Below are 27,659 nucleotides of genomic sequence, written 5' to 3'. Positions count from 1 at the left end.
TTGGGGAAATTATGAGAATATGTGGAGATTTTAAAAATGAGATCAATGAAGGATTCATGTAAGTGGGTAGGTGATGTTCAGCTCTGACTCAGTGGGGCAAAGGGCTTGTTTCCATATTGTATCTCTCCATAAGAACAGGAATCCACAGAGGTGTGACAATTTATCACTATACTCTCAATAAGAGAAGATGACCTGATCAATAATGAATTACATATTCAGCATGTCTCTGGATAAAATTTATCTCCACAATGACAGCAGCTAAAATGAGAAATAATCCTGAGTTGAGGTTAATATGGGTCAAAGCCTCCACACCGGACTCAGGTACCATCGCTGTTTTGTATAGTTAACGCAATGTTATGGCAACATGAAAATAAATGAATTACAATAACAATGGTCTTGCAAACATTATTTTATTTTCTGAAATATGTTCTCAGAATCATATGCTGGTGAAAGAGAGCCAACTAGAAGTCCCTCATGCGCCTGAAGGACCCGATCATTGAGTTGTAGCCGCCCCAGTCAATGTATCTCCTGTATTCCCCGGGTCTCAGGAAATACTGTTGGCCTCTGTAGTTGGGATGTTCATAGAAGATCCAGTAACCATCCATCACCTGACAGGAGTGGATGTCACGGCAATGGAAACGATCATAGACAGAGGGACAGTCATCCATGAATTCCATCATCTGCCCTCCAAAGTCAGGCTTCTCATAAATCTTCATCCTGTAGGTGCCCCCTCGGTACTGGAATAAAGGATTTTATGTGTCCTTAATGCAGTATAATCATGTCAAAATGCATATAATTATCAGACTTTATATATAGATACAGTTGTATCAAGCCTCAGGATTATCAATAATTAATTATATTTCAAGACTATCCTTAATGAAATAATGTGGAGAACATTTATCTCTGCATTGAAGGCAATTAAAACCTAGACAATCATGACTTAAGATTGAGGAAGTTCACTGTTTCTACAGGAGGCAGCTAAGAACCATTTAATTTCATGAATATCAAAAAAAATTTGGTTATTGATCACATAAAAGATATACAAGGACATTAAAGCATGCTCAATATAATCACGAATGTATATATGACAGAAATAATGTTGTTATTGTGTTTCTGAATTAGATGGATCTTTTGCGTATCGATAGAGAGTAATACCTGATTGAGGAGCTTGTTATGGGTTTCTGAAGACAGTATTAACAAAAAGAACAAAGTTTACAGAATTTAGTTCCACTGAAGATAACATGTAACTAATGTAAAATTTGTGTTAAAGGATCATGGTAAATGATAAATGTACATACAGTATGTGCTGGTCTGTGTCTGTAAATAGCTTGAATTACTAATATAAAAAAATGCAAATTATTCTGAGGGTTTTCAGATTCCTCATTCCTCACTTCCTCTGTCAGAACTGTAAATATAACTCTACACAGGATGTGATTGTTGGAAACAATAACAATCATCTCTCATTTCAACCTGGATATCTGATGGAACCTGACATTTTGTTTCTTATTACCTGACAAATGTGAAGCAGATGATTTTGAAATAACTTGCAATTTGTGGGAGAGGACAGATTGCTTCAACATTGGCCCATTGAATCCATGTTAGCTCAAAGAGCCTCATTCCATGCCTTAACCTCACCGTGGTTCTCTGATATCATGCAATTAAACAAGTAGGTTTTTGTAATCCAGCCAAGAAGCAACCTAATTTGGTGAATAAGGTGGATGTTTTATTGTGAATGAAACACCACACAAATTCATGAAAAGAAGCCATTCATTCCATTAAAACTTTAATAGTCAAAATTATTTTCTGTCCAATTCCTCTTATCTCTTATAAGATGTTACAAGGAATAAGTAGAGAGGACAGTCAGAGAATTATTCCCAAGGCTGAAGTGGCCAACAGGAGAGCACATAAATTTAAAGAAACTGGAGCAAAGTGTGGTGGGGATGCAAAACATAAGGTTTTTACAGAGTTGTAAGTGTCTGGAACACTCTGCCAGGTGTGATGATAGAGGATGATATATCTGAGCAACTTTAAGATGGGCATATGATTGAAAGAAAAATGGAAGGCTCTGTGAGAGGAAAGGGTTAATTTGACATTCCAACAAGTTAAAAGGCTGGCACAAAATCATAGTCCGAAGGACCTGTACTGTGCAGTATATTTTCACATTCTATGTTCCATGTTCCCTGCTCTTTGTGGGTTACATCAAATGAATCATAGATTAACACAGCACAGAAAGTGTCTCCTCACACCAACTGGTCCATGCTGACTGAGATGTTCACTTCCCTATGCTTGACTTATAAACCTCCGATCCACTTTTTGTATTTTGTGATTTTTGTTTTACTGAGATCTGAACTATCAATGTCCACGTGCTATAACTGTGTACATGATATTCTGTAAAACTACCACAAACTGACCAGATATTTTCTGTGGCCCTACTAGACTTTAAGACACAAGAGAGGGCAGTTTCTGGAATCTGGATGAGCACACAAAATGCTGGAGGAACTCAAAGGGTCAGACAGTATCTGTGGAGACATTTCAGTTTGAGGCTGTTTATCAGGACTGACAAATGCTGCCTGACTGGCTGAGTTCCTCCGGCATCTTATGTGTAGACATCGGTTCAGCATAAAAAGCCAGTGATGCATACGCCAGTGATAATAAACCCGATTCCCATTCTTTACCCAGTGCCCTCACAATCACGGATACATCTCCATCTGTCAAAAGCAATCGGACATTCATCCTTCACACCAGATGCACTACTTTCCTGAACCAACTTCATTTCTGTTGACTCCTTCAAGAAATATCTACTGACTCCAAACTTGACTTCAAGTGCCAGCAGCTAACTCTAGCATTCACAGCAGTTTAACATTTCAGAGAACGAGCTTGTGCACAAGTGTAATTATTGCAAATGTCAGCCATTTTCTAGCAGCGTGCCAAGTTGCTTGGAATACCTCAGTCACCAACAGCAACTTACAGGTGGGTAGCTGCGACAGGACTTGATACAGTCATTAAATCCCATCCAGCGCTGGTATTCAGGATACTCTCCCCTGCTCAGGACATACTGGTATCCCGTGTAGTTGGGTCTCTCGTACAACACCCACCAGTCACTGTCAACACGGATGGAGTTACAGCGGCTGAAGTAAGGGGAGAGGTCGGCACAGTCGGAGCTGCACTCATAGTGCCGACCCTGGAAGTTCCTGTCCTCGTAGAAGATGATCTGTGGGCAGAAATAAATAGCTTAAATCAGACTGAGGACAAATGATGGTTACAATATAATTCACAAAATGAAGAGTGGTCTTGCCTTTCCCATTGTGGTGTACGACCAATAACCAACTGACTACATGTAACTAACTGGGTATTTATATACTGGACAGAAAAGCTTTTCCAGCAAGGCCTTTGTAATGTAAATGATGGAAACCTGAGGTCAGCAGAAAACAACATATGTCCCGTGAATGCTGAAAAAGCACCTGAGGATACGAGACGTGTCAGCGATCCAGTGATTGTTTTTGTTTTGCAGCAGGCAATTTAATTCTACAATGCAGGAAATCAGCCTTTTTCATTCTCTGCTAGGGATCATTCTCGAGTTCCAAACAGTCGCAGTGCCGAGATATGTCCTGAATTTTACCAAAATTTACACATCAGGGACAACTTGCAGTGGTCAATTAATGTACCAATCTGCAAACACGAGGAAATCTGCAGATGCTGGAGATTCCAGCAACACACAGAAAATGCTGGTGGAACGCAGCAGCATTGTGTGTGTGTTGCCTGAATGTACCAATCTGCACAGCTTTGTGATGTGGAAGGAAATCAAGACACCCAGAGGAAGCCAATGAGAGAGGAGAGAGGAGCTGCAAACCCCAGAGCTATTGAATCTGGCTCACTGTAAGGACCAGGAGATGGCATCTGTGTCAGGTTTTGGTGGGACTCAAGTGCAGACCAATGAATACTTTTTCACCAGGATTTATTAGGGAGCACAAAGGCAACAGTCTTTCAAAAACAGAAGGCAGGCACAAATCCAAAATGGCAGGCAGAGGTCTTACCAGGAAAGGCAGTCAGGCGAGGGCAGACAATCCAGAGTGCACAGGCAAAAATCAGGTCCAGGATCAGGCAAAATCCAAAACACAGAATCAGGCAAAATCAGTTGGCAGAAGTCACAATGACAGGCTAGAACAACACAGGTCAGAACTGGGACGAACTGGCAGAGAATGCTAGTCAAGGCGGGGTTTAAATGGACAGGGTAATGAGTGAAAATTAGACACAGGTGGGTGCAAATGAGGAGACAAGCAGGTAATTGGAGGAAGTCCAAAAAGGAAAGGGGCTGGGCCAGAACCCACGTGGCCAGGTGAAAGAAAACAGAAATTAAAGACTGTCGTGATCCAGAGCTACCAACAGAGGCCCTTTGACCCAGTGTTCAGACCGGATCCTTAACAGTCTGTCATAGAGATGTTTCAAAAAATTTTCTTTCAAAATCCAGCTGCAGATTCTGGGGCAGCACAGTAGCATAGGTGTTAGCGTAATGCAATACAGCACCAGTGATTCAGGTTCAATTCATACGTTGTCTTTAACAAGTTTGTATGTTCACCTCTTTCCATTTCATTTATCACATTGTCCAATTTTCCTGTTTGGTATAGGGTTCTTACATTCCAAGTGGTAAAATTTTGTTTTGTGTTACTTGAATTTTATAAGCAGTAGCTTGATGCAGGACTCGCTTGAGGGCACTAGATGGAGTAGATTGCATTTTGGCTCTGCTCCGTTCATTTTTCTGTCTTTTTACCACCCTTTTACTATTTATATTAAAGTGTTTATAACATTTTTATATGCTTGAATTTTGATTTTTAATCGATTGAAATGACTACCAGAGGCAAAAAGGCATTAGCTGAAGGCAAGGAAGTCGGTAATGGAAATGGAAAGAAAGAAGGTGCTTTTGAACAGCCAAAACAGTCTCAACTTACTTTGGAGGCTATCTCGAAGTTCCTGGATGATAAAAAAGATAAAAGATTTGCTAACTTTGGAAGTATTGTTAAAGGAGATAGAAGGTAGATTGGCAATACTTAAGCAGGAGAGCGAAAAACAACAGCGACAAATTTCTGAACTCGTTGAAGCTTGGAGACAGAGAGATCGCAGATTGAATTTATTGGAAAAGATATTAACTTCGAACACTTAAACATTGGAAAAGTATAAAGTCAGGATTATTGACTTGGAGTGTCATAGTCGGAGATAGAATTTGTGAATAATAGGACCCAGTGAAGACGTCGAGAGTGGTGATCTTACTAAATTTTTTTCTCAATTTTTAATGCAGGTGTTTGGCTCTGATGTTTTTTCTCCTCCCCTAATACTTGATTGTGCCCACCGGTCTTTAAGATCTAAACCCCCTAAAGAGTTAAAACCTCAAACTGTGATACTTCGATTTCACTATGTGCACATTAAGGAGCATTTAATTTGAATTGCTTGTCAGAAAGGGATTATTATACATGGAGATCTCAAATTTTGTCTGGTTGAAGACTACCATTCTGAGGTAATGCAACAAAGATCGCTTTTAAAAACGGTGATAACTGAGTTATATCAAAGAAATTTTCGACCATCCCTGCTATTTCCAGCTCACCTAAGGGTTGTTCTGCCTGATAAATTGCGTAAATGGTTTAAATCCATGGACAAAGTATATTAATTTCTTGAGGATCAAAGTTCGAGCTCTGACGTCTAATTAATTTACTGTTTTTTTTATGTATGTATTCACTTGTTTATAAGTTAATAACCTGTTCATAGATTTGAACTTTTAAAGTCTGAAGAATTTTGCCTTTGGTTTGATAATGCTCATACTTTGTTTTGGAGTATTGATATTTATCATGCTTTTATGTTAAAGTTCCTTTTTTCTCTCCCTTTGTTATTTTATTGTATTATTTTCAATTGTTTTTGAAAATAAGAATCTGATTTGGTGATTGATTTTTCTTTCTTGAAATAATAATAAGATTGTATTCTGTTTCACTTTCCAAGATCTTGCCTTTCAAAATATTTTGTAAAAAGCTGTTTTTTTAAACATTTGTTTGGGTTTTTTATGGCATTCTCTTCTCAATGTTTTGACTGCGGGTGGCATTTTGTATTTCTTTTCATTGGAGACTTGCCTTCAAGGGAGATGGGGGTAGGGAAGTGTCTAGTTAGTTATCTGGCTGTCTATTGGCCAGTTTCTGGGTCTTTGTGAGTGAGGGGTGGAGCTATTTTTAGTTTGATTTTTTTCTATCTGGGTTGATCTGAGACTACAAATATGTCTGAATTGTCATAACTTTCCGTTCCTCTTTAAACCCTTTTCCCTCTTTCTGATTCATGAGTTTCCTATGCAGTAAAGTTAATCCTTTTATCACCATATGGTTTAATTCAAGTACAATGGATAATATTATTAATTTTGTTTCATGGAATATGATTGGTTTGAATCATCCGATTAAACGGAAGAAGATTTTAAAAGTTTTTCATAGAATGAATGCTGAGATTATCTTTGCCCAAGAGACTCGTGTAAGGAAGGAAGATAATCAGCATTTTTTTTTAGGATTTGGGAAGACTAACTATTCCACTCTAATTCACAGGCTAAGGTGAAAGGAGTACCTATTTTTATAGATTCCTCAATTTCATTTGTTCACTATGAAACAATTTCAGACCTGAATGGTAATTACTGGTTTACTTTATAACTAAAAAGTTGTTATGGTTAATATCTATGCACCAAACACCGATTATCCCAAATTTTGAAACATTTATTTGCACCTCTTCCTGATTTAAATGAATATAGGTTGATAATGGGCGGAGATTTTAATTGTTGCTTGAATCCGTCAATGGACAGGTCTGTGCCCAGTCAGGTACTTCCAGACAAATCCACTATTTTTATTAACTCCTTTTTAATTGATTCTGAAATTTTAGAAGTTTGGAGATTTTCATATCCTAACAATAAAGAGTTCTCATTCTTTTCTCATGTACATCATAATTACTCCAGAATTGATTACTTTTTCATTGACTCTCGATTATTTTCATCTGTTACTCCCTGTGAAGTATGATGCAATTGCCGTTTCTGAGCATGCGCCCCTGAACCTATCAATGAAATTAACTGATGTAACTTTCAGTGCTAGACAATAGCGGTTCAATTCTATTCTGCTTCAGGACTTAAATTTTGTTAACTTTATTAAAGAAGAGATGCCCTTTTCTCAACTAATTTTATGGAAGAAATTTCCAGTGGGATATTATGGGACACTTTTAAAGGATATATCCGTGGGCAAATTATTTCATATTCTACTGGATTGAAAAAATGAATTAATAATGAAATATGTGCATTGGTTGAAAAGATTAAAGAAAGTGATAAAAAAAATTCTTCTGCTTCTAATTTGGAGCTTTACAAAAAGAGAGTTGAACTTCAGATGCAACACAATTTGTTATTAACATCCCCAATTGAAAATTAATTACATAAATCTAAGAGTCAATTTTATATAAATGGTGATAAATCGGGTAAATTACTGGCCAACGAATTGAAAGCTACTTCAGTTAAACGTCAGATTATTAGAGTTCGTAAACGGGATGGTATTTTGATGGTTGATCATGATGAAATTAATAAATCTTTTCAAGAATTCTATACCTCTTTATATCAATCAGAATTTCCTGACGATTCTACCATAACGCATGAAATTTTAAGAAAATTGAATATTCTGAAATTACCACTTAATGAATGTTTAACATTCATGCACCCATCAAGGAAGAAGAAATAAAGAAAGCAATTTCTTTGAAGAATTCTGGTAAAGCACCCGGCCTGGATGGGTATACAGTAGAATTTTTTAAAATCTTTTTCAAGTCTACTTTCTCCTTGATTATGTAGAATTTTTAAGGATGCCTTATCTGCAGGTAAATTACCACAATCTTTTTGTGAAGTATCTATTTCTTTAATTCCTAAAAAAGATAAAGACCCCACTGAATGTGCATCATATAGACCTATATCTTTGTTAAATGTGGACTCCAAAATTCTTTCCAAAATATTAGCAATTAGATTGGAAAATGTATTGCTATAAATTGTTTCTGACGACCAGACAGGATTTATTAAAAATTGTTTTTCGTATTTTAATGTTAGGAGGCTGATGAACATTGTTTATACTTCTCCATCTAAAACTCCAGAGTGTGTTATTTCACTTGACGCCGAGAAAGCGTTTGACAGAGTTGAATGGGAATACTTATTTAACATCCTTGAGAAATTTAATTTTAGCCCAAAATTCATGTCTTGGACTAAATTGGTATATCATATACCTTTGGCTTCTGTACTTACTAATAATCAGAGATCTCCCTTTTTTAGGCTTTTTTGAGGTACTAGACAGAGCTGTCCTTTAATCCCTTTACTATTTGATATTGCCTTGGAGCACTTAGCAATCGCTCTTCGTGATTCACCCAATATATTTGGCATTATTGTGGGAATGAGTCGCGTAAGATATCATTATATGCAGATGATCTGTTACTATATATCTCTAATACAGAGAAATCCATCTCTGCAGTAATATTACTACACGCTCAGTTTAGTAGTTTTTCTGGTTATAAATTTAATCTAAATAAGAGTGAGCTTTTTCCATTAAATATACAAGTTCCAATTTATAGACAATTACTGATTATTTTACTTATTTGGATGTTAAGATTACTAAGAAGCATAAGGATCTATTTAAAGTTAACTTTTTACCCTTAATTGATCATGTTAAACAACTGCTTACTAAATGGTCCCCATTGTTCCTATCATTGTTTGGTTGAATCAATGCTATTAAGATGATTATTTTACTTAAATTTCTGTATCTATTTCAGGTGGTACTAATCTTTATCTCTAAATCTTTTTTTGATATTTTTTGATATGAAATTTCTTCATATATATGGCGGAATAAAAATCCTAGATTAATTAAGAAATATTTACAGAAATCAAAAAAGGATGGCATTTTGGCATTGCCGAATTTTAGATTCTATTATTGGGCAATTAATATTCAATACCTAATGTTCTTGGACACAAGATCTGGATGAAATTCAATGTCCACGATGGGTGAACCTCAAGTGTACAGGGGTTCTCGTTGGCTTCTATTTTAGGGGCTTCGCTTCCCTTTGCATTTACTAAAATGAATAAATAAACAAACGATTAATCCAATAATTAAACATACAATACGAATATGGTTTCAATTACGTAAATTTTATGGATTGAATAAATTTATCTTATCAAGTCCTATTATATCCATTTTTTTCTCCCAACCATCCAGAACTGATCAAGCTTTTCTTTTATGGAAAATGAAGGGAATAATATGTGTTCGTGATTATTCATGGATAATTGTCTCATGTCCTTTGAACAGTTGTCTAATAAATATAATTTGCCTAGATCACATTTTTTTCAGATATTTACAGATTAGAAACTTTTTGAAGGTTATCTTACCTACTTTTCCACTATCACATCAAACTGAAATTACAGAAAACATTTTAGGTTTAAACCCCTATCAGAAGAGTTTAGTAGCAATTGTTTATGATTTAATTATGAAAATACATTTAGGTGTGTCTGATAAAATTAAGAATGCATGGGAAAGAGAACTTCAGGTATCTTTACCCGCAGAGAAATGGGAGAAAATTCTCCAACCACTCAACACTTCTTCAATGTGTGCTAGACACACTTTGATATAATTTACGGTGGTTCATAGGGCTCATATGTCTAAGGGTAAGTTAGCTCGTTTTTATGGTCATATAAATCCTGTCTGTGACAGATGTAATTCTGAGGTAGCTTCCTTGACACATATGTTCTGGTCTTGCTCTCTTTTGAAAAAATATTGGAAAGACATTTTTGATATTATTTCAGTAGCTTTGCATATTGATTTACAACCTCATCCTATTACTGCAATTTTTGGACTACCAATGATAGACTTTAGTCATTTATCCCCTTCAGCTTGTCGTTTGATTGCTTTTGTTACAATAATAGCCAGAAGATCCATTTTACTTAAATGGAAATATTCCAATCCCCCTACTACATTTCAATGGTTTTCTCAAACTATAACATGCTTAAATTTGGAAATAATTAGGAGTGGTACCATTAATCCATCGGTTAAATTTGAAGAAACTTGGAGGCCATTTATTCAACATTTTCATATGATCTAAGTTGACCCTTTCCGAATCCTTTTTAATAACTTTTTGTTTGTGTATAGAGGAGCAGAGTTAATGACAAATAATGATCTTAACCGATGAAATATGGCAGCCCAGTCTTTGTTTTGTTTTGTTTTGTCTTGTTTTTTTTTACTGTGGGGGTTAAAAATTGTTTTGATTCTTTTTCATGTTCAGTTATTAAGAGATTGGGAGGTTTAAATTAAATATGTTATCGGAGTCTGTGCCTGTATACATTAACCATTATTAATGCAATCCTGATCTCTTTGTCTCATGATCATTGTAATGTTTATCAATTTAAAACTCAATAAAAAAGATTGTTAAAGAAAAGAAGTTTGATGACGGTCAGGGATCCCCTACTGCCCAGAATCAATCATACAGAGCAAAGCATCTTCAGAATTGTCTTGAAGACCCTCTTGACGCTGTTGCTGCGTGATACATTTTGTGAGTTTCACCATTGTTTTCTTAGCAAATAGATTCCAGGAAACGGAGCAACAGTTTTTTGTCATTGCCTTCCAATAGGCGAACAGAAGAAATCGCCATTTCTCTTCCCAAATGTTCATCTGCCTGTACTATAGCCATTGACATTTGAGGTCCTGGCTCATCCGTCTTCTCCGTTATAAATTCAGTTACTGAACCTGCTGGATCTGCCGTTGGCCTTCGCTCGTATCCTGAGCAGGAACCCTTGCAGGTGCTACCTGTTCGGTAACTGGCAACAATGAATATCAATCGAGACAGGTTATATAAAAACAACCAAACATTTATTAAACATGGATAAATGATTGAAAAAAACAAATGAAAACCTTAACCAGAAGTTAACCACTATGCAGCCGTTCAACAAATCGTCACTCGTTGTTCAACAATCATCGTTCTTAAAGTGTTAAATGTGAAAACAGTTCTTAAACTGGTAAAGTCAGAATAGTTCTGAAAACGAAAATTCGAAAGTCCAACAGGTTTATACGTTCAATTGGGAGAGAATTCTCTGGAGAAGGATTTCTTCATAGATGTGAATTTCCTGCTGGTTCTGTCCAAAGGATTCACGATGCAGGAAATAAACAGTTTAAAACAATTGACCTTAAATTCTAGAGAGCAAACCTTGCATGAACTCTTTGCTCTTTTGGCCAGAGTTGTCTTCGATGCCGGTCACTACTCCTTCAACGAAGACTCAATAAGTTTGATCCTTTGTTAAACTGCTGAACGATACCGACTCCTCTCAATCCTTCGGGTCTTGTACTTCGATAAAGTCTTCACTCTCCTGTACTACTGCTGGAATAAGGTACATCAATACATCTAACAAAAATTTCCAGTCCAGTACTATTGTACCTTGCAACAGAACGTACACTCCGTTTTAAAAATGAAACTACATCTTAAAAACAAATCCGCAACAGAAACGGAGACACAGTACATTTTAGTTGGAAATCTAAAAGCTAAAAACTAACTGCGTCATCTGGGGTCTTCCCTTATATACCCGTGGTGCACATGTCATCACGTGACCTCACATCGGCGGGAAAATTACATCAGGTTACCTCCAAAAGACCATTACAGCATTCTCACAAAAAAAAATCACAGATCTCCTTGAGGTATGTAACATCTCCCTCCAAAAAAAAATTTGGTCTCTTAAAGAACAAAATTTTAACAATTAACAATTTACAAAAAAAAATACAAAGGTATAAAATTTACAACATACACAATATATACTGTCTTATCTTTTAGCACATTACAAAATAATGTACAGTAGGAGCGTTACAAATGTTAAAATACCACTCCATAAAAACAAATTTTCATTGTACATTTAACATCTAGATAAACAATCTGCGATCACATCATCTTTACCCTTAATATGAGTGATCAAAATATCGCACTCCTGTAACATTAAACTGAATTATTAAATTGGAGTTTAATTTCCTTAATCCTTTTCCTTAACGGTCACAGTGGCATGACCAAATTCACTTTTAGCTAAGTTAATAGTTAAGTTAGCTTTTGAAAGTCTCTCAAATAGTTTCTCCACCGCAGTACTATTTGCTTTCCACGTAGTATTTCCTGTAACTAAATCATCAATATAGGCATCCGTATCTTTTAATCCCCGAATCATGCTATTAATTATCCTCTGAAATGTACCTGGTGCATTCTTCATCCCAAATGGAAGAACATTATATTCATATAACCCAGATGGGGTTACAAATGCTGAAATCTCTCTACCTCTATCCGTCAATGGAACACACCAATAACCTTTTAACAAATCAATTTTTGTAAGGAATTTGGCTTGTCCAACTTTATTCACACAATCATCTACCCTAGGGATTGGATATGCATCAGTTTTTGTCACAGCATTTACCTTCCTGTAATCTGTACAAAACCTAATACTATTGTCTGGCTTAGGCACCATAACACATATTGAACTCCAATTTGAATTAGAATGTCTAATAATATCATTCTCTAACATATATTTAATTTCTTCTCCAGCAAGTTCACATTTTTCCCTGTTCATTCGATACTGATGTTGTTTTATGGGTTTTGTATCTCCAACATCTACATCATGTGTAGCTACAGTGGTTCTTCTAGGGACGTATGGAAATAAATCTCTATATTTAAAAATTAACTATTTCATCTGCTCTCTCTGCTCTGGCTGGAAATGAGCTAATTTTTCATCAATATTTTCTAGAATTTTTGAATTTGGTAACCTGGCTAGAGTAATGTTGGGTTTAAAATTAGTTTCAGATGAATCCTCCATTAAGTTTTTTTCAAGATCAGACTCATTATTGATCACAACAATCATAGTAGCAGCTTCTCTCTCATAATACGGTTTTATCATATTTATATGACACAGCTGTGGTGTCTTTCTCCGATCTGGGGTTTTTATCACGTAATCTACATCATTTACCTTAGACTTAATCTCATAAGGACCATGAAATTTAGCTTGTAATAGGTTCGTTTGCACTGGGAAAAGAACCAACACCTTATCTCCAGGCTTAAATGATCTCATCCTAGCTTCCTTATCATACCAAATCTTCATCTTCGCTTGAGCTAATTTTAAATTTTCCTTGGTCAAGCTGCAAGCTTTATACAATCTTTCTTTAAATTTTAAAACCTAATCTAGCAAATTAGTGTGTACCTCTTTATTAATCCATTGTTCCTTCAACAAGGCCAAAGGTCCTCGAACTCTATGCCCAAACACAAGTTCAAAAGGACTAAAACCTAATGATTCCTGTACTGCCTCCCTTACTGCAAAAAGTAGTAAATGTATACCTTCATCCCAGTCCTTTTCACTCTCCATACAATATGTCCTAATCATAGTTTTTAATGTAGAATGAAATCTCTCCAAGGCTCCTTGTGATTCTGGATGATAAGCTGAGGAAATAATCTGTTTTGTTCCCAGTTTATAAACTATCTGCTGAAACAATCCAGACATAAAATTACTACCTTGATCCGATTGTATTTCCTTAGGCAACCCAAAATAAGAAAAGAATTTTATAAGAGCCTTTGTCACAGTTTTGGCTGTTATATTCCTAAGGGGTACTGCCTCTGGAAACCTAGACACTGTGCATATAATAGTTAATAAATATCGATGTCCAGTTTTAGTCTTTGGCAAAGGACTTACACAGTCTACAATGATTTTTGAGAACGGCTCACCAAATACTGGAATTGGTTACAGTGGGACCACTGGAGTAATCTGATTAGGTTTACCCACAATTTGACACGTATAACACGTTCTACAAAATGTCGCCACATCTTGTCTTAATCTAGGCCAATAAAAATGTTTAGAAACTTTGTTCATAGTTTTCTTTACACCTAAATGACCACCCAAAGGAATACTATGAGCCATAGTTAAAATCTCATTTCGATAAATTTTAGGAACTACTACCTGATGATTATCTTTCCATTCTTCACTAGCAGGAATTGTAGGCAATCTCCACTTTCTCATTAATACCCCCTTTTCAAAGTAATATCCTACTGGTACTTTTTCAATTTCACTATCTGGAAGAGCTTGTTCTTTTAATTTAATTATCTTAGGATCTCTACCCTGCTCTGCTATCATCTCCTTCCGAGATAAAGACAAATCTTCCTGGTCAGACTTACCACCAAAATCCTGATCAAATAATGTAGGTAAGAAAGTTTCTGATACATCCTCAAAATTTGAATCTTGATTTGAACTGTCATGGGTAACAACCTCATCCTTTACATCAGTCTTTTTAGCCATAGCTCTTGTTACAACTCAGGAAGAATCTGTGTTAGAATCCCTTTGTGGTTCCTCAGATTTGAATTTATTGTCAAATGCACTTCAGGAAAAACTTGTCCACCTGCTAAATCATTCCCTAACAAAAGAGAAACATCATTCACAGGTAAACTGGGTTGCAGTCCTACTTTAACAACCCCTGTAACTAACCCTGACCTTAAATTTACTCTATGTAAATGTACTGGCATAAGGGCACTCCCAACTCCTCTTATATAATTTACCTCACTAATGTCAGACTCATCACTAAACTTTAGCACATTGTCTAATATTAGTGATTGAGAAGCTCCGGTATCCCTAAGTATTCTTATTGGTACTGAATTGGATCCTTCTTTCAAGGATACAAATCATTCTGTTATAAAATTTTCAAATCCCCTCTTAACTTGGTCAGACTCTGACACACCTTCATTAATATTTTCTGAACCCTGTGGCTCTACAGGTTTTTCAATATGCTGCACACAAGCATCTGGGACTACTTCTTTCTCTTTCTTTTTCAGTGGAAATCAGTTAGCTACTACCTGTCCAGGTTTCTTACACTAATTACAAATAATACCAAAATGTCTTTCCTCACATATCTCCCTTCATCCTTACCTTTCCCACTAACTTCAGATTTAATTTCTGGTTTACCTTGACTCTCTGTGCTATTTTTTCTTTTAAAAATCTTACCTGGAGAAAATTTATTCTTGTGGATTAAAACATGCTCATCAGCTAATTTAGCAATCTCCTGCAATGTAGCAGTGTTCCGTTCATTTAAGTATGTTCTCACTTCAACAGGAATGCTTCTTTTAAATTCCTCCTGCAAAATCAACTCTTTTAATTTATTATAATCCCCATTCACATTTTTAGAGGAAACCCATCTCTCAAAACACGCAGATTTCTCATAGGCAAATTCCACATAAGTTTTTTCCACCGATTTCTTCAAATTTCTGAATCTTTCTCTATGTACTTCCGGAACCAACTCATATGCCTTTAAAATATGCTGTTTAACAATATCATAATCCAGTGCTTGCTCAGCATTTAAAGCTGTATAAACTTGTTGTGCCTTTCATTCAATTACACTTTGTAACGTCACAGGCCATTGCTCTTTCGGCGACTTTAAACAGAGCAATAGTTTCGAAATGCTGGAAATATTTGTTCACTTCAGCTTCATTAAATGGAGGAGCCAAAATACCCTCACAACCAGCAATAAACTGTTTCATAGAACCAGAAGACTGATTCCTGGACTTTAGTTTCTCCATCTCTAGCTCAAATTTCCTCTGATTTTCAACTTCTCTTTCTTCAAATTCCCTTTTTTTATTAGCCTCTCTTTCTTCAATTTCCCTTATTGTAATAGCCTCCCTAGCCTCGAATCCCTTCTGTTTATTTACAGCTTCTACTCGACTTCTTTCCAAATCAGCTTCTAATTGCTTTGACTTTATTTGTTCAAGATGTAACTGCATTTCCAGATTACTCATTGGAAACCTATCTAACACCTCATCATCGAACATTTTCAAAGTAATATAATGCTCAACGATTTTTCTTTGTATGAAAGCCTTGGTGGAATTCTTCGTAATTCCTTTAATATCCAACTTCCTAGCAATCTCCAATATCTCAGGTTTTCTCGCATTCACTAAAGACCCCGAGTCAGGTGTGTCCATAAACCCGTCAATATTCATTGTTGCCGAATACCTCTCACACACCAATCAAACTAAAAAAAATCAGGTATTTCCCTTTTCCAAATCAGAATGGCATTTAACAGCACTTAAACTCAAAATTGGAACATATCCCACGAGCCCCCACAGATTATGTTACATAACCGGCAACAATGGATATCAATCGAGACAGGTTATATAAAAATAACCAAACATTTATTAAACACGGATAAACGATTAAAAAAAAAACAAAAACCTTAACCGGAAGTTAACCGCTATGCAGCTGTTCAACAAATCGTCACTCGGCACTGGTTCTTAAAGCATTAAATGCGAAAACAGTTCTTAAAGCGGTAAAGTCAGATATGGTTCTTAAAATGGTAAATTCAAAAGTCCAACAGATTTATATATTCAATTGGGAGAGACTTCTCTGGAGAAGGATTTCTTCATAGACGTGACTTTCCTGCTGGTTCTGTCCAAAGGATTCACGATGCAGGAAATAAACAGTTTAAAACAACTGACCTTAAATTCTAGAGAGCAAACCTTGCATGAACTCTTCGCCCTTTTGGCAAGAGTCACTATTCCTTCAACAAAGACTCAATGAGGTCGATCCTTTGTTAAACTGCTGAACGATACCAACTCCTCTCAATCCTTCGTGTCCTGTACTTCGATAAAGTCTTCACTCTCCCGTACTACTACTGGAAGAAGGTATATCAACACATCTAGCAAAAATTTCCAGACCAGCACTATTGTACCTTGCAACAGAACATACACTGCGTTTTAAAAATGAAGCGCATCATTAAAAAAAATACACAACAGAAACAGAGACACAGTACGTTCTAGCTGGAAATCTAAAAGCTAAAAACTAACTGCATCATCTGGGGTCTTTCCTTATATACCCGTGGTGCACATGTCATCACGTGACCTCACATCGGCGGGAAAATTACATCAGGTGACCTCCAAAAGACCATTACATCATTCTCACAAAAAAAAAATCACAGCTCTCCTTGAGGTATGTAACACTACCGTTCCGGGTCAGAGCGGCCCTGGGAGCAATGAGTGACTGAGGGGTAACTCCACTTTCTCCAAAGCTCTGAAAGTCCTCCTCACCGGTTGCAGTTTAGAGTCATACTCAGGACTAAGTGATAAATGAAATGGAAAGACTAAAGATTAACATATGGAAATCAGTGAAATTCATTGAATAGGTACTGGAATGTGTCAGAATAGAAATAAAACACTAATTTATTCTTGTGGAACATCCCATACAAATGGAGTAGAAATTCTTATAGATGAAAACATGGCAAAAAGTGTTTTAGGACATTGGACAATATCAGAAAGAGTGCTCCTTGTTAGATTCAGAGGAGAACCATTTGATTTAACAATTACACAGGTATATGCACCAACAACAGATGGAACAAATGAGGATATAGATAAATTCTATGAAGAGCTTGAACAAGCAAAGAATGGACACAAATCTCAAGATATTGTTATTGTCATGGGAGATCTAAATGCTAAAGTAGGACAAGGTGCTGATGGAAATACCATAGGAAAATTTGGACTAGGGGAAAGAAATGAAAGAGGTGAGAAAGGGTAGAATGGTGCAAGAAGAATAATGAGGTCTTTATGAATACCTACTTTAAAAACCATCCAAGACACTTATGGATCTGGAAAAGTCCAGGTGATAAAACTAGAAATCAAATAGACTTTATTACTATAAACCAAAGATTTAGAAACTCAGTGACTCAATGCAAAACATAACCAGGTGCAGACTGTAATAGTGACCATAACCCAGTAGTATGTCATGTAAAAGAAAAACTTAAAAAACTAAAGAAGCAAAAACCTGAACAATCCCTTGACTACTTACAATTAACTAAAGAAGAAAACTTAAGACAAAAAAATTACAATTGAAGTAAGGAATAGATTTCAAAGTTTAGAAATAGAATCTGTTGAAGCTGATAGCAATCATGTAGAAATGAAGTTTAACTCCACAAAGGATGCATTGGTAGAATCAGCAAAGTCAGTGATTCCTAAAAAAGAAAAAAAGCACAAAGAATAAATGGATGACAGATGAAATCAAAAGTCTAATGGAAGAAAGGAGACAGAAGAAAGCAAATCCTATAGAATATAAGTCCTTAGATAAAAAAGTTAAAACCTTATGTCAAAAAGCCAAAGAAGAATGGTTAAGCCAGGAATGTGAGCAAGTAGAAAGAATCCCTATTACTGATCCAAAAAGATTACATCAACAAATCAAGAACATCACTGATAAAAATCTCCTCTGTTCTTCAGGTGGACGTTTGAAAGCAAAGGACGATACCATTATCATGGAAAAAGATGAGATTATGAACAGATGGACTGAGTATATTCAAAAATTGTTTGAAGATAATCGAGGCGAAAAACCAGAAATTAAGAAAAACATTGAAGGTCCAAGTATTTTAAAATCTGAAGTTTGTAATGCAATAAATAAGATGAAGAAACGAAAGGCAGCAGGTCCTGATGAATTAGTAATAGAACAAATTATCGCCCTTTAAGATTACGGAAGATATAATCAATGACATTTATGAGACTGGAATAATACCAGAAGAGATGAAAAATCAGTATTTATCACTCTTCCTAAGAAACCTGGAGCAATAGAATGTGAATTACATAGGACCATAAGTTTAATGAGTCATATCACCAAGATACTTCTAAGAATTTTGATGGCAAGAGCTAAAAGTAAGATACAAGCTGAAATAGGTAAAGAACAATGTGGTTTTCTGAAAGAGAAAGGTTCAAGAAACGCAAGATTGATGTTAAGGATACTATCAGAATGAGCTATTCAAGTGCAAAAAGATTTGTTTGTTTATTTTATCAACTACACGAAAGCATTTGATAAAGTGAAGCACAATAAGTTACTTAAAATATTACAGGAAACTCTAGATCTAGATTCGAAAGCTATCCAGGTGCATGAATTGCTGTGAAGTGCTTCGAGAGATTGGTTATGGCGCACATCAACCACAGCCTACCAGTCATCCTCAACGCTTTGCAATTCGCCTACCGGAGCAACAGGTCAACAGTAGATGCCATCTCTCTGGCCCTACGTTCCTCCTTAGAACACCTGGAGAATAAAGGCGCATATGTAAGGCTCCTTTTCATTGACTACAGCTCTGCCTTTAATACCATCATTCCAAATAAACTGATTACTAAGCTCCGGAACCTGGGCCTTAGCACTCAGATCTGCAGTTGGATCTTCAACTTCCTCACAGACAGGACCCAGGCTGTAAAAATAGGCAAGCTCTCCTCTACAATCACTCTGAGCACCGGTGCCCCACAAGGCTGTGTACTCAGCCCCCCGCTGTACTCACTGTACACCCATGATTGTGTAGCCAAGTTTCCATCAAACTCGATATATAAGTTTGCTGATGACACCACTGTTCTAGGCCATATCTTGGGTAATGATGAGTTTGAGGACAGAGAGGAAAGTAAGAACCTGGTGGCATAGTGCGAGGACAATAACCTATCCCTCAACGTCAGCAAGATGAAGGAATTGGTTGTTGACTTCGGAAGGATTGGCGGACTGCACGACCCCATTTACATCGGTGGTGCGCAAGTGGAACAGGTCAAAAGCTTTAAGTTCCTTGGGGTCAATATCACAAATGACCTGACTTGGTCCAACCAAGCAGAGTCCACTGCCAAGAAGGCCCACCAGCGCCTTTATTTCCTGAGAAAGCTAAAGAAATTTGGCCTGTCCCCTAAAACCCTCACTAATTTTTATAGATGCACCGTAGAAAGCATTCTTCTAGGGTGCATCACAACCTGGTATGGAAGTTGTCCTGTCCAAGACTGGGAGAAGCTGCAGAAGATCGAGAACACAGCCCAGCACATCACACAAACCAATCTTCTGTCCTTGGACTCACTTTACACTGCACACTGTCGGAGCAGTGCTGCCAGGATAATCAAGGACAAGACCCACTTAGCCAACACACTTTTCATCCATCTTCCCTCCAGGAGAAGGCTCAGGAGCTTGAAGACTCATTTGGCCAGATTTGGGAACAGCTTCTTTCCAACTGTGGTAAGACTGCTGAACAGATCCTGACCTGAATCTGGGTCGTACCCTCCAAATATCCGGACCTGCCTCTACTGGTTTGTTTTGCACTACCTTACTTTCCCTTTTCTATTTTCTATTTGTGATATATAATTTAAATTTTTACTATTTACTATCGATTTGTATTCCAGCGAATGCGAAGCGCAGAATCAAATATTGCTATGATGATTGTACGCTCTGGTATCAATTGTTTGGTGACAATAAAGTAAAGTAAAGTAAAGTAGAGTAAAGACCTCCGCCTCATCAGAAATCTGTACTGGGAACAAACTGCCGCTGTAAGAGAAGATGGAGAAGTGAGTCACTTTATGAAAATCAAGAGAGGCATTAGACAAGGGTGTGTTTTCTCCCCTGATTTATTTAATGTGTACAGTGAAATATTATTACAAAAAATAAGAGACATCTTCGGAATCAAAGTTGGTGGTGAAAACATCAATAATTTCAGATATGCGGATGAAACTGTGTTAATTCCAACTACAGAGGAAGAACTACAAAACTTAATTGATATAGTTGTTGAAGAAAGTGCAAAAATAGGACTATCTATCAATTGAAAAAAGACAGAATGTTTGGTGATATCCAAAAAGAAGGAGAATCCCGACATAAAACAAGTACAGAATTTTTGCTACTTAGGAAGCTGGGTGACATCAGATGGCAGGTGCGACATGGACATCAAAAGAAGAATAGGGATGGCAAAAGACACCTTTACGAGAATGAAGAGTATACTGACCAACACTAAACTAGGCGTGACAACCCGCCTCAGAGTACTGAAATGTTACATTTATCCAGTTATGTTATATGGCTCAGGATGTTAGACAATATCTAGTAACGTGAGGAAACGAATTGAGGCAGCAGAGATGTGGTTTTTGAGGAGGATACAAAGAATATCATGGATGAAACGAGTATCTAGCGAGGATGTCATGAACAGAGCAAGCACAAAAAGAGAAATAATGTATGAGATCATGAAAAGGCAATGTAACTTCATTGGACATGTGATTAGGAAAGAAGAGGTAGAATGCACGGCAATTATGGGAAAGATTGAAGGGAAGAAAGCAAGAGAAAGACAAAGACAAATGATGATGGAGACAGCAGCCAGAGAACTGGAAATGAATACCAATGAATTGATTCACTTGACAGAAACAGGAGCGTGTGGGCCATTTCAGTCAAAGCTCAAACTGGGCACGGCACCTGATGGCAATGATATTCACCTCATTACCGTGGTTTCCTCCTGATTCTCTGGTTTCCTCCCACATTCCAAGGCTTACAGATAAGAAAGCTGTGGGCATGCTATGCTGGAACTGCAAACTTGACAATACTTGCAGACAGACCACAGAACATCCTCGGACTGTGTTGATTGTTCTCGCAAATAATGCATTTCACTGTATCCTTTGATGACTCAAAAACTTTTTAAAAATGTATTCATTTCTCATGATCTGGTGTTATTGGCAAGGCCAGCAATCAATACCTATCCCTAACTACCCTAGAGAAAATGGAGGTGAACAGTTTTCTAAGTCCCTGCAATCTAGTGACTTTCTCCAACAAAGCTGTTAGCAGGGAGTTTCGGGATTTAAACCCAGTGGCGATGAAGTACAAGAGATACGTTTCCAAATCAGTGAGCTATGTGATGTGGAGAGGATGGTCCTTTGGGAAATATTATCAGAGCAGCCAGGGCACGTATCTGCAGTGTATTTTTGTAGATGATACACGCTGCAGCCACTATGTATCAATGCTCTGAATGAACATTTCAGATAATTGGTAATCTGCCAACCAAGAAGAATATTTTGATAGTGTTAAACTTATTGAGAGTTGTTGGAGCTCCTCTCATCCAGCCAAGTGGAGAATATGATGATGTGCCACGGGAATGTGATTCTTCCTGTGCCTCGTCATGCTCTTTGTTCTCCACAAGGAGTTGCAGAATCGGCTTCCTGGCCATTGGATCACACTGTTAATTTCATATGTCTAGTCTGCCGGAGCTGAGTTTACGTGCTAGAACAGGCATGACTGAACCTTACTGGGTATGAGGCCCGCCAGCTACCCTCACCTGGTTTAGTCTGCCTGGTGAAGCGGTGTACTGAGGTGTATAGAACATACAGACAACTTACCTGGTGCCACAGGTGAGTGCTGAGTGCTGAATGGAGACCAAAGGTGAGAGAACTGCTTCAGAATGGATACAACAAGCCTCTTCACTAGAGGTGCTACCCTCTGTGGACAAAACGTACACCCTAACAATATAAATAAGTAAAATATAACATTTTTTCAGTCATAGCGCTGAGCACATGCTTCAATGCGCTGATTTGTAAAGCAGGGGAAAGCTTTGGAAATGTTCCACAATATTGTCATTAGGAGAGCAGAGAATTCCAGCCAAACAACAAAAGAGAACAAAGTATTGTCAACTCTTAGGCAACACTTTATAGATTTGTTTATTCTTGGACATTGGTGAATGAAAATATGAATGTATTTTTTATGCTGTGATGGGAGGCTTACTATCACACAGCTGCCAGTCGACTTAGCCAACCTCTACTCCTATTTCATCTCCATATCACTGAAACCTTCAGTCATGTTTTGCCCCAAGAATGCAGTGTTATTTCTTTTTCATGTAGCTATATGATTCTCTTTTGAAACTAACCAGTAATCCATTTCAAGCCTCAGTTTCAAACAGTGTATTCTGGATTATCACAGCTTTCTGTGTGGAACAAAATCCTCTTTCATTCCCACATGATTTTTACTGTCAGCAAGTTGCTGCTCTGTTTCCAGCTCTTCACAGGAGATGCGCAACCACAGAGTGAACCATTGCATTTGTGGATCCAAGGTATTCGGTCACGACTCAGCTTACAGCTCTTTTCCCTCAGCTCTTAAAGCAGAATGAGAACTCAAGCGGTTAGTCTATCGTTTAGTTTGCAGTGAATTGGACACCAGAGTGTTGGAAGTTTGCTTTTCAAACAAGCTGAAGGGGTTCAGGGGAAATGCAGTATAAGTTCTGTTACAGATTCAGAACAAGTTTAAGGAGTTGGATAGTTTAGTACTTCAGCTCAGAAATTCAATACATCACTGGACATTTCTCATGCACAATTTGCCCAGAAATGTGCAACTGTACCTGGGCCGGATGACTGTAGTGATCATTTCTAGGTGAAATTGTACACATTGGGAAAATAACCCTGACGATTCTGTACACATTTCTCCTCAGCATGACAGATCGTTTCAAGACATCAGCTGCTCATGGCATGTTTTATCCCCGTAAATCAGGTCTTTAGAGTGCAACTTGCAACCTCTGTTGAAAATTCACAATAAGATTAGGATCACCTTGTGCTGTAAAGCGGATGGGACCAGTTGAAGGATTTCTGTGCTGACATTGAATCCTTGAATATTAGTCTTTGACTATAAAACAATGATAGAGTGAGCTGGAGATTGTCCATCCACACCTGTGCAGGAGACAACAGTAAATCTGTGCTGATCTTCACTTTCAAAGTTTAGATCTATGGAATTTATTAGAACTCTGCTTTGGAAATGGAGTACAGTGTAACAACACAGTCATTGCACATAACGGGTATGATTGTAGGGTAACGTAATTGGGGGGAATGTACATAATTCAGAAACTCCAACATTGAGTTAGGGTTTTGCTTTAAGAGTCTAGTTTGAGGTGATAATATTGTTAAGTAAGGATTTTTAGCGTGCTTTTGTGTTCAGGTTTTGGAGTTCAATAAAAAGTGTTACAGGTTTCATTAAATATAAAACACCTCACTACATTTTATTTCTGGAAACCTGCGCTAGTAACCCCCAATGCTCTGGGACAATTCCAGAGTTATTGAACATGTTCGCCAAAAATTTGCGTTGAAAATGCCGAAGTGTTTGGAGCAAAATGCCATCGCTTGGTTTGTACAAGCAGAGGCCTAATTCACTCTGTAAGAAATTACTGCCCTGCCAGTGACACCAAAATCTATGATATGGTGGTGTTGCTCAGCAATTCCACGACCGTGAGAGGGGTGAGTCTGCACCCGCCTGTACACCATTAATACCAATCGCTGAAAACTCAACTTTTACAGACTTTAGGACTATCGGAGTCTAAGCACACCAACCAAACAATTGCTCTCTCTACCCAGTCTCAGCATTGTTAGACCTTTGGGGCGAATGGACCACATGCTGTCTCTCCTGGGAAATCACCATCTTTATATTATGTTTAAAGAACTCTTCATGTAGCGAATTCCTGAGCAAGTTCGCACGGCCCCTGCTAATGCACCCATGAAGGATTACAGAGAACTTGTTAAAATGTCTGATAACCTCCACTCTACTAGGCAGAGGTGCGTTATTCCTCCTCCTCTCCCTACCTCAATAAGCCCAGGCAGCAAGGCCACCAACACCAGGAAATAGACTGCTCCGTGTCTGTGTTTTTACCACAGTCGCTTTGGAACGAATGCGAGGAATTGCCAATCACCTTGCAACTTTGACAGTGCCAGCACATCGGGATATCAGAGATCTGTGACCACCATGGGCTCCAATTGCCAGGGGCATGGACTGTTCATTACAGACACCATTTCGGGTTGACATTTCTTATGTGATACAGGTATTCAAGTTGGTGCACTGCCGACATCACCTGTTGATGAGAAGGCAGAGGGTGACGAAACCTCACTGGAGGCCGCCAACGGCAGCAGGATCCAGACTCACAGGACACGACGGGTGATGCGATTGATGACATTACACATGGGACTTTGTCCTGGCTAACGTGGCTCGACCCCTGCTTGGTGCAGATTTCCTGTATGCCCAAGGACCATTAGTCAATCTTAAGACTGCTGGCTTGTGGATGTCAAGGGCTTTAGGTCATTACCCTGCTCCTACAGTAAGTTCCCCACAATGACTCTGCCAAGCGCATTCACCACTACATGTGAGTTTACTTGAATCATGGACGAATGTTACAAGTGCCAGGTAATTTCATTCCTGATGCCACAATAGCCTGGTTGGTCTCTCAATAGCATTGCACCCTCTTCAGTAAATTCAATTTCTTCACGCCTATTCCGACCTCCCCTCATGGCGTACAGCACTTTTTGTTTCCTGTAACCTACGTTCCACCCCGTTTGTTTTTGTCCACCATGACACACACCAACAATCCCTTAGACCCTCTTATGAAGGCTCATTCTATGTTTTGGAACAGGTAGAAAAGACTTTTGTCATGGATAAGAGGGGTAAACCTGATTGTATTTCAGCAGATCACCTTAAACCGGCCCACCAAGATTTAGAGTATTCCGCTGCCAAGCGCCTGACGTCACATCATGACCATGAGTGTGTCAGCGTTCCAGCAGACAAGCCAGATGCACCTGCAGTTCCTCCACCGATGGAATACAGGAGCTGGACCGGGCGGCTCATCCGAGCTCCAGAAAGGCTCACAATGCCGATTTTAGTGAATTCTGGGGTGGGGCCTGTGTAGGGTGATGTAATTGGGAGGAATGTACATAATTCACAACAACCGACATTGAGTTAGGGTTTCGCTTTAAGAGGCTAGTCTGACGTGATGACGCTGTTATGTAAGGATGTTTAGCACGGTTTTGCGGTTCAATAAAATATGTTACGGGTTTCATTAAACATGAAACGCCTCACTTCATTTTATTTGCAAAAACCAACATGATCAGGAATGACTTTCTACTCGAGTGCATCTTATCTACTGACACATAATTGAAAATAGATTTAGAACTGTAGTGGATTAAAGGCTATCTCTGTTTTCTTTTGAACATTAGTTTCTAGGAATGTTTTATTCCATATTATCTGCAAATGTAAGTTGTCAACTCACTGTAATAAAACTTAAACAAGATTGTGTATGGGTTCAAGAAAATTCAAAGCACAGAATTAATAGCTTACGAAAGGCTATTTTATCTGAGTCCACCAAACCTTACTCTATTCAACATTATGCTTTACAGTAGCTGCCTAGAATTTGCTCAAGTAGCTGAGCGAGCCAAACTAAAGACCCAGACATTGTATATCATGGTCTTCCTAGGTCTCAGGAAGTACTGCTGGCTTCTGTAGTTGGGATGTTCATAGAAGATCCAGTAAAATCCATCACCTAACAGGAGTGGATGTCATGGTAACAGAAACAATCATAGACAGGGAGACAGTCATCCATGAATTCCATCATCTGTCCACAAAAGTCTGCTCTGTTAGCCATGGAGGATTTAAAATATGAAGGAAAACATCAAACTCGAATGTGTCAAGGACAACAGAAGCAAACAGATCAATTGCATTTGTTCCTGCCATGTAGTTGGGGATGGAAACCGCCACTTTGTGGAACTGCTTTACGTCTTCCATTTTGTGAGATAAAATTGCATTGTTTTCTGTGCTTTAAAGAAAACACAATGTTGTTTCAGGAATCTGCTGGATGTGAGATAATTTTCAAATAAGAAGTTATTTGTGAGATGTCTTGATATAATGTAACATGCAGGTTTGTGAATGCTGGGGTTGGTGCCTGCCTGGAGTGACTGGAGCTGGATACTGAAGAGAACAAAGAGCAATAAATTATTGATTGTCACTTGCTGGGAAGAGGGTAATAAATGGATGTGAGCCTGGAACAGAGCCAATAAAAAGGTGTTAAATGTCAGACCCTTGACCTACAGCCAATGACACTGAAATGCAATATTTGAATTGGTAAGGAACAAATACAAAAGTGGGCTCTTCGAGCATCCTATCAAGAGATCACCATTACAGGAAGAACCCTCACACCGGGGGTTGGGTGAAGAAAGGATTGATCACCTGGCCAACGGAAATCCCCTATTTCGGTGTTATAAATTGGAAAAGTGGTATGGGTGAGGAAAGAGTAGAATTCATATTCTAAGTTGTTGACACGGGGTCAACATAGTTCCATTGTTGTATGTGCAGAGACAATAAAGTGCCAGTGCCCATTAATTACAGTTCGTGTAGTGAGATTCATCACCTCGTACCATGGATGAATGGTCAACGGCCCTCTGGTAAATTCTCATCATTGTAATTGCCTCCTCAGTACTGGAATAAATTATTTTAATACATTCTTAATATAATGTCAAAAATGCATATAACATACTGTGGATATTATATGTACAGTAAGAAACAATGTGCTGACACTAGAGAGGGTTCAGAGGCTTGTCACATGAGGAAAGTTGCTTTGTTCTGGCTTGTACACACTAGAATTTAGAAGATTGATAAGGTGAGGGACGGTGATGAAGAAGAATTGCCTAGCTGGGGATGGTGAAGCTGTCGAATTAGTTGTCACTGGCAGCTGTGAAGGCCAGGTCATTGCGTGTCTTTAAAGAGGAGGTTGATATATAGGACAGGGCATGAAAGGTACAGGGAGAAGGCTGGAGAATGGGGTTGAGAGGGAAATGGATCAGCCATGATCAAATAGGGGAGAAAATTTGATGGGCCAAAGGGCCTAAATTTTATTCTATGTCTTATGTCGAATGTCTTATGTCTTAACTCTTTCTTCTCTCACCTCAAGTCTATGTATGCCCTACTGAAGCTCACAGCTATCTGGACTATTCCTCTTCTCACCCTGTCTCTTGCAAAAATGCCATCCTCTTCTTGCAATTCCTCCGTCTCCGACACATCTGCTCTCAGGATGAGGCTTTTCATTCCAGGACGAGGGAGA

At 38.0% G+C, this 27,659-nt stretch overlaps 1 protein-coding gene across 1 annotated transcript; it reads right to left on the bottom strand.

Annotated features, from left to right (window-relative positions):
- Window positions 1-461: 461 nt before the first annotated feature.
- Window positions 462-10,668, bottom strand: LOC140198739 (gamma-crystallin S-1-like). Its single transcript, XM_072259754.1, has 4 exons — window positions 10,638-10,668; window positions 8,983-9,099; window positions 2,969-3,231; window positions 462-737 (listed from the first exon to the last, which is right to left on the bottom strand). The coding sequence occupies exons 1-4, from the start codon at window positions 10,666-10,668 to the stop codon at window positions 462-464; spliced, it is 687 nt and encodes a 228-aa protein (XP_072115855.1).
- Between the last annotated feature and the right edge of the window lie 16,991 nt (window positions 10,669-27,659).

Source organism: Mobula birostris, chromosome 6 (genome assembly GCF_030028105.1).
Source record: "Mobula birostris isolate sMobBir1 chromosome 6, sMobBir1.hap1, whole genome shotgun sequence".
NCBI classification, from domain to species: Eukaryota; Metazoa; Chordata; class Chondrichthyes; order Myliobatiformes; family Myliobatidae; genus Mobula; species Mobula birostris.
This window is presented reverse-complemented; position numbering and strand designations above follow the sequence as displayed.

Excerpts from the sequence above, each read along its gene's own strand:
- LOC140198739 (XM_072259754.1), bottom strand. The coding sequence starts at position 10,668 with ATGGCGATTTCTTCTGTTCGCCTATTGGAAG. Across the intron at positions 3,232-8,982 it reads CTTGTGTCCAAGAACATTAG|CTATTTATTTCTGCCCACAG; the intron begins GTATTGAATATT and ends GTCTGATTTAAG. Across the intron at positions 738-2,968 it reads CCTGTCGCAGCTACCCACCT|TACCGAGGGGGCACCTACAG; the intron begins GTAAGTTGCTGT and ends CCTTTATTCCAG.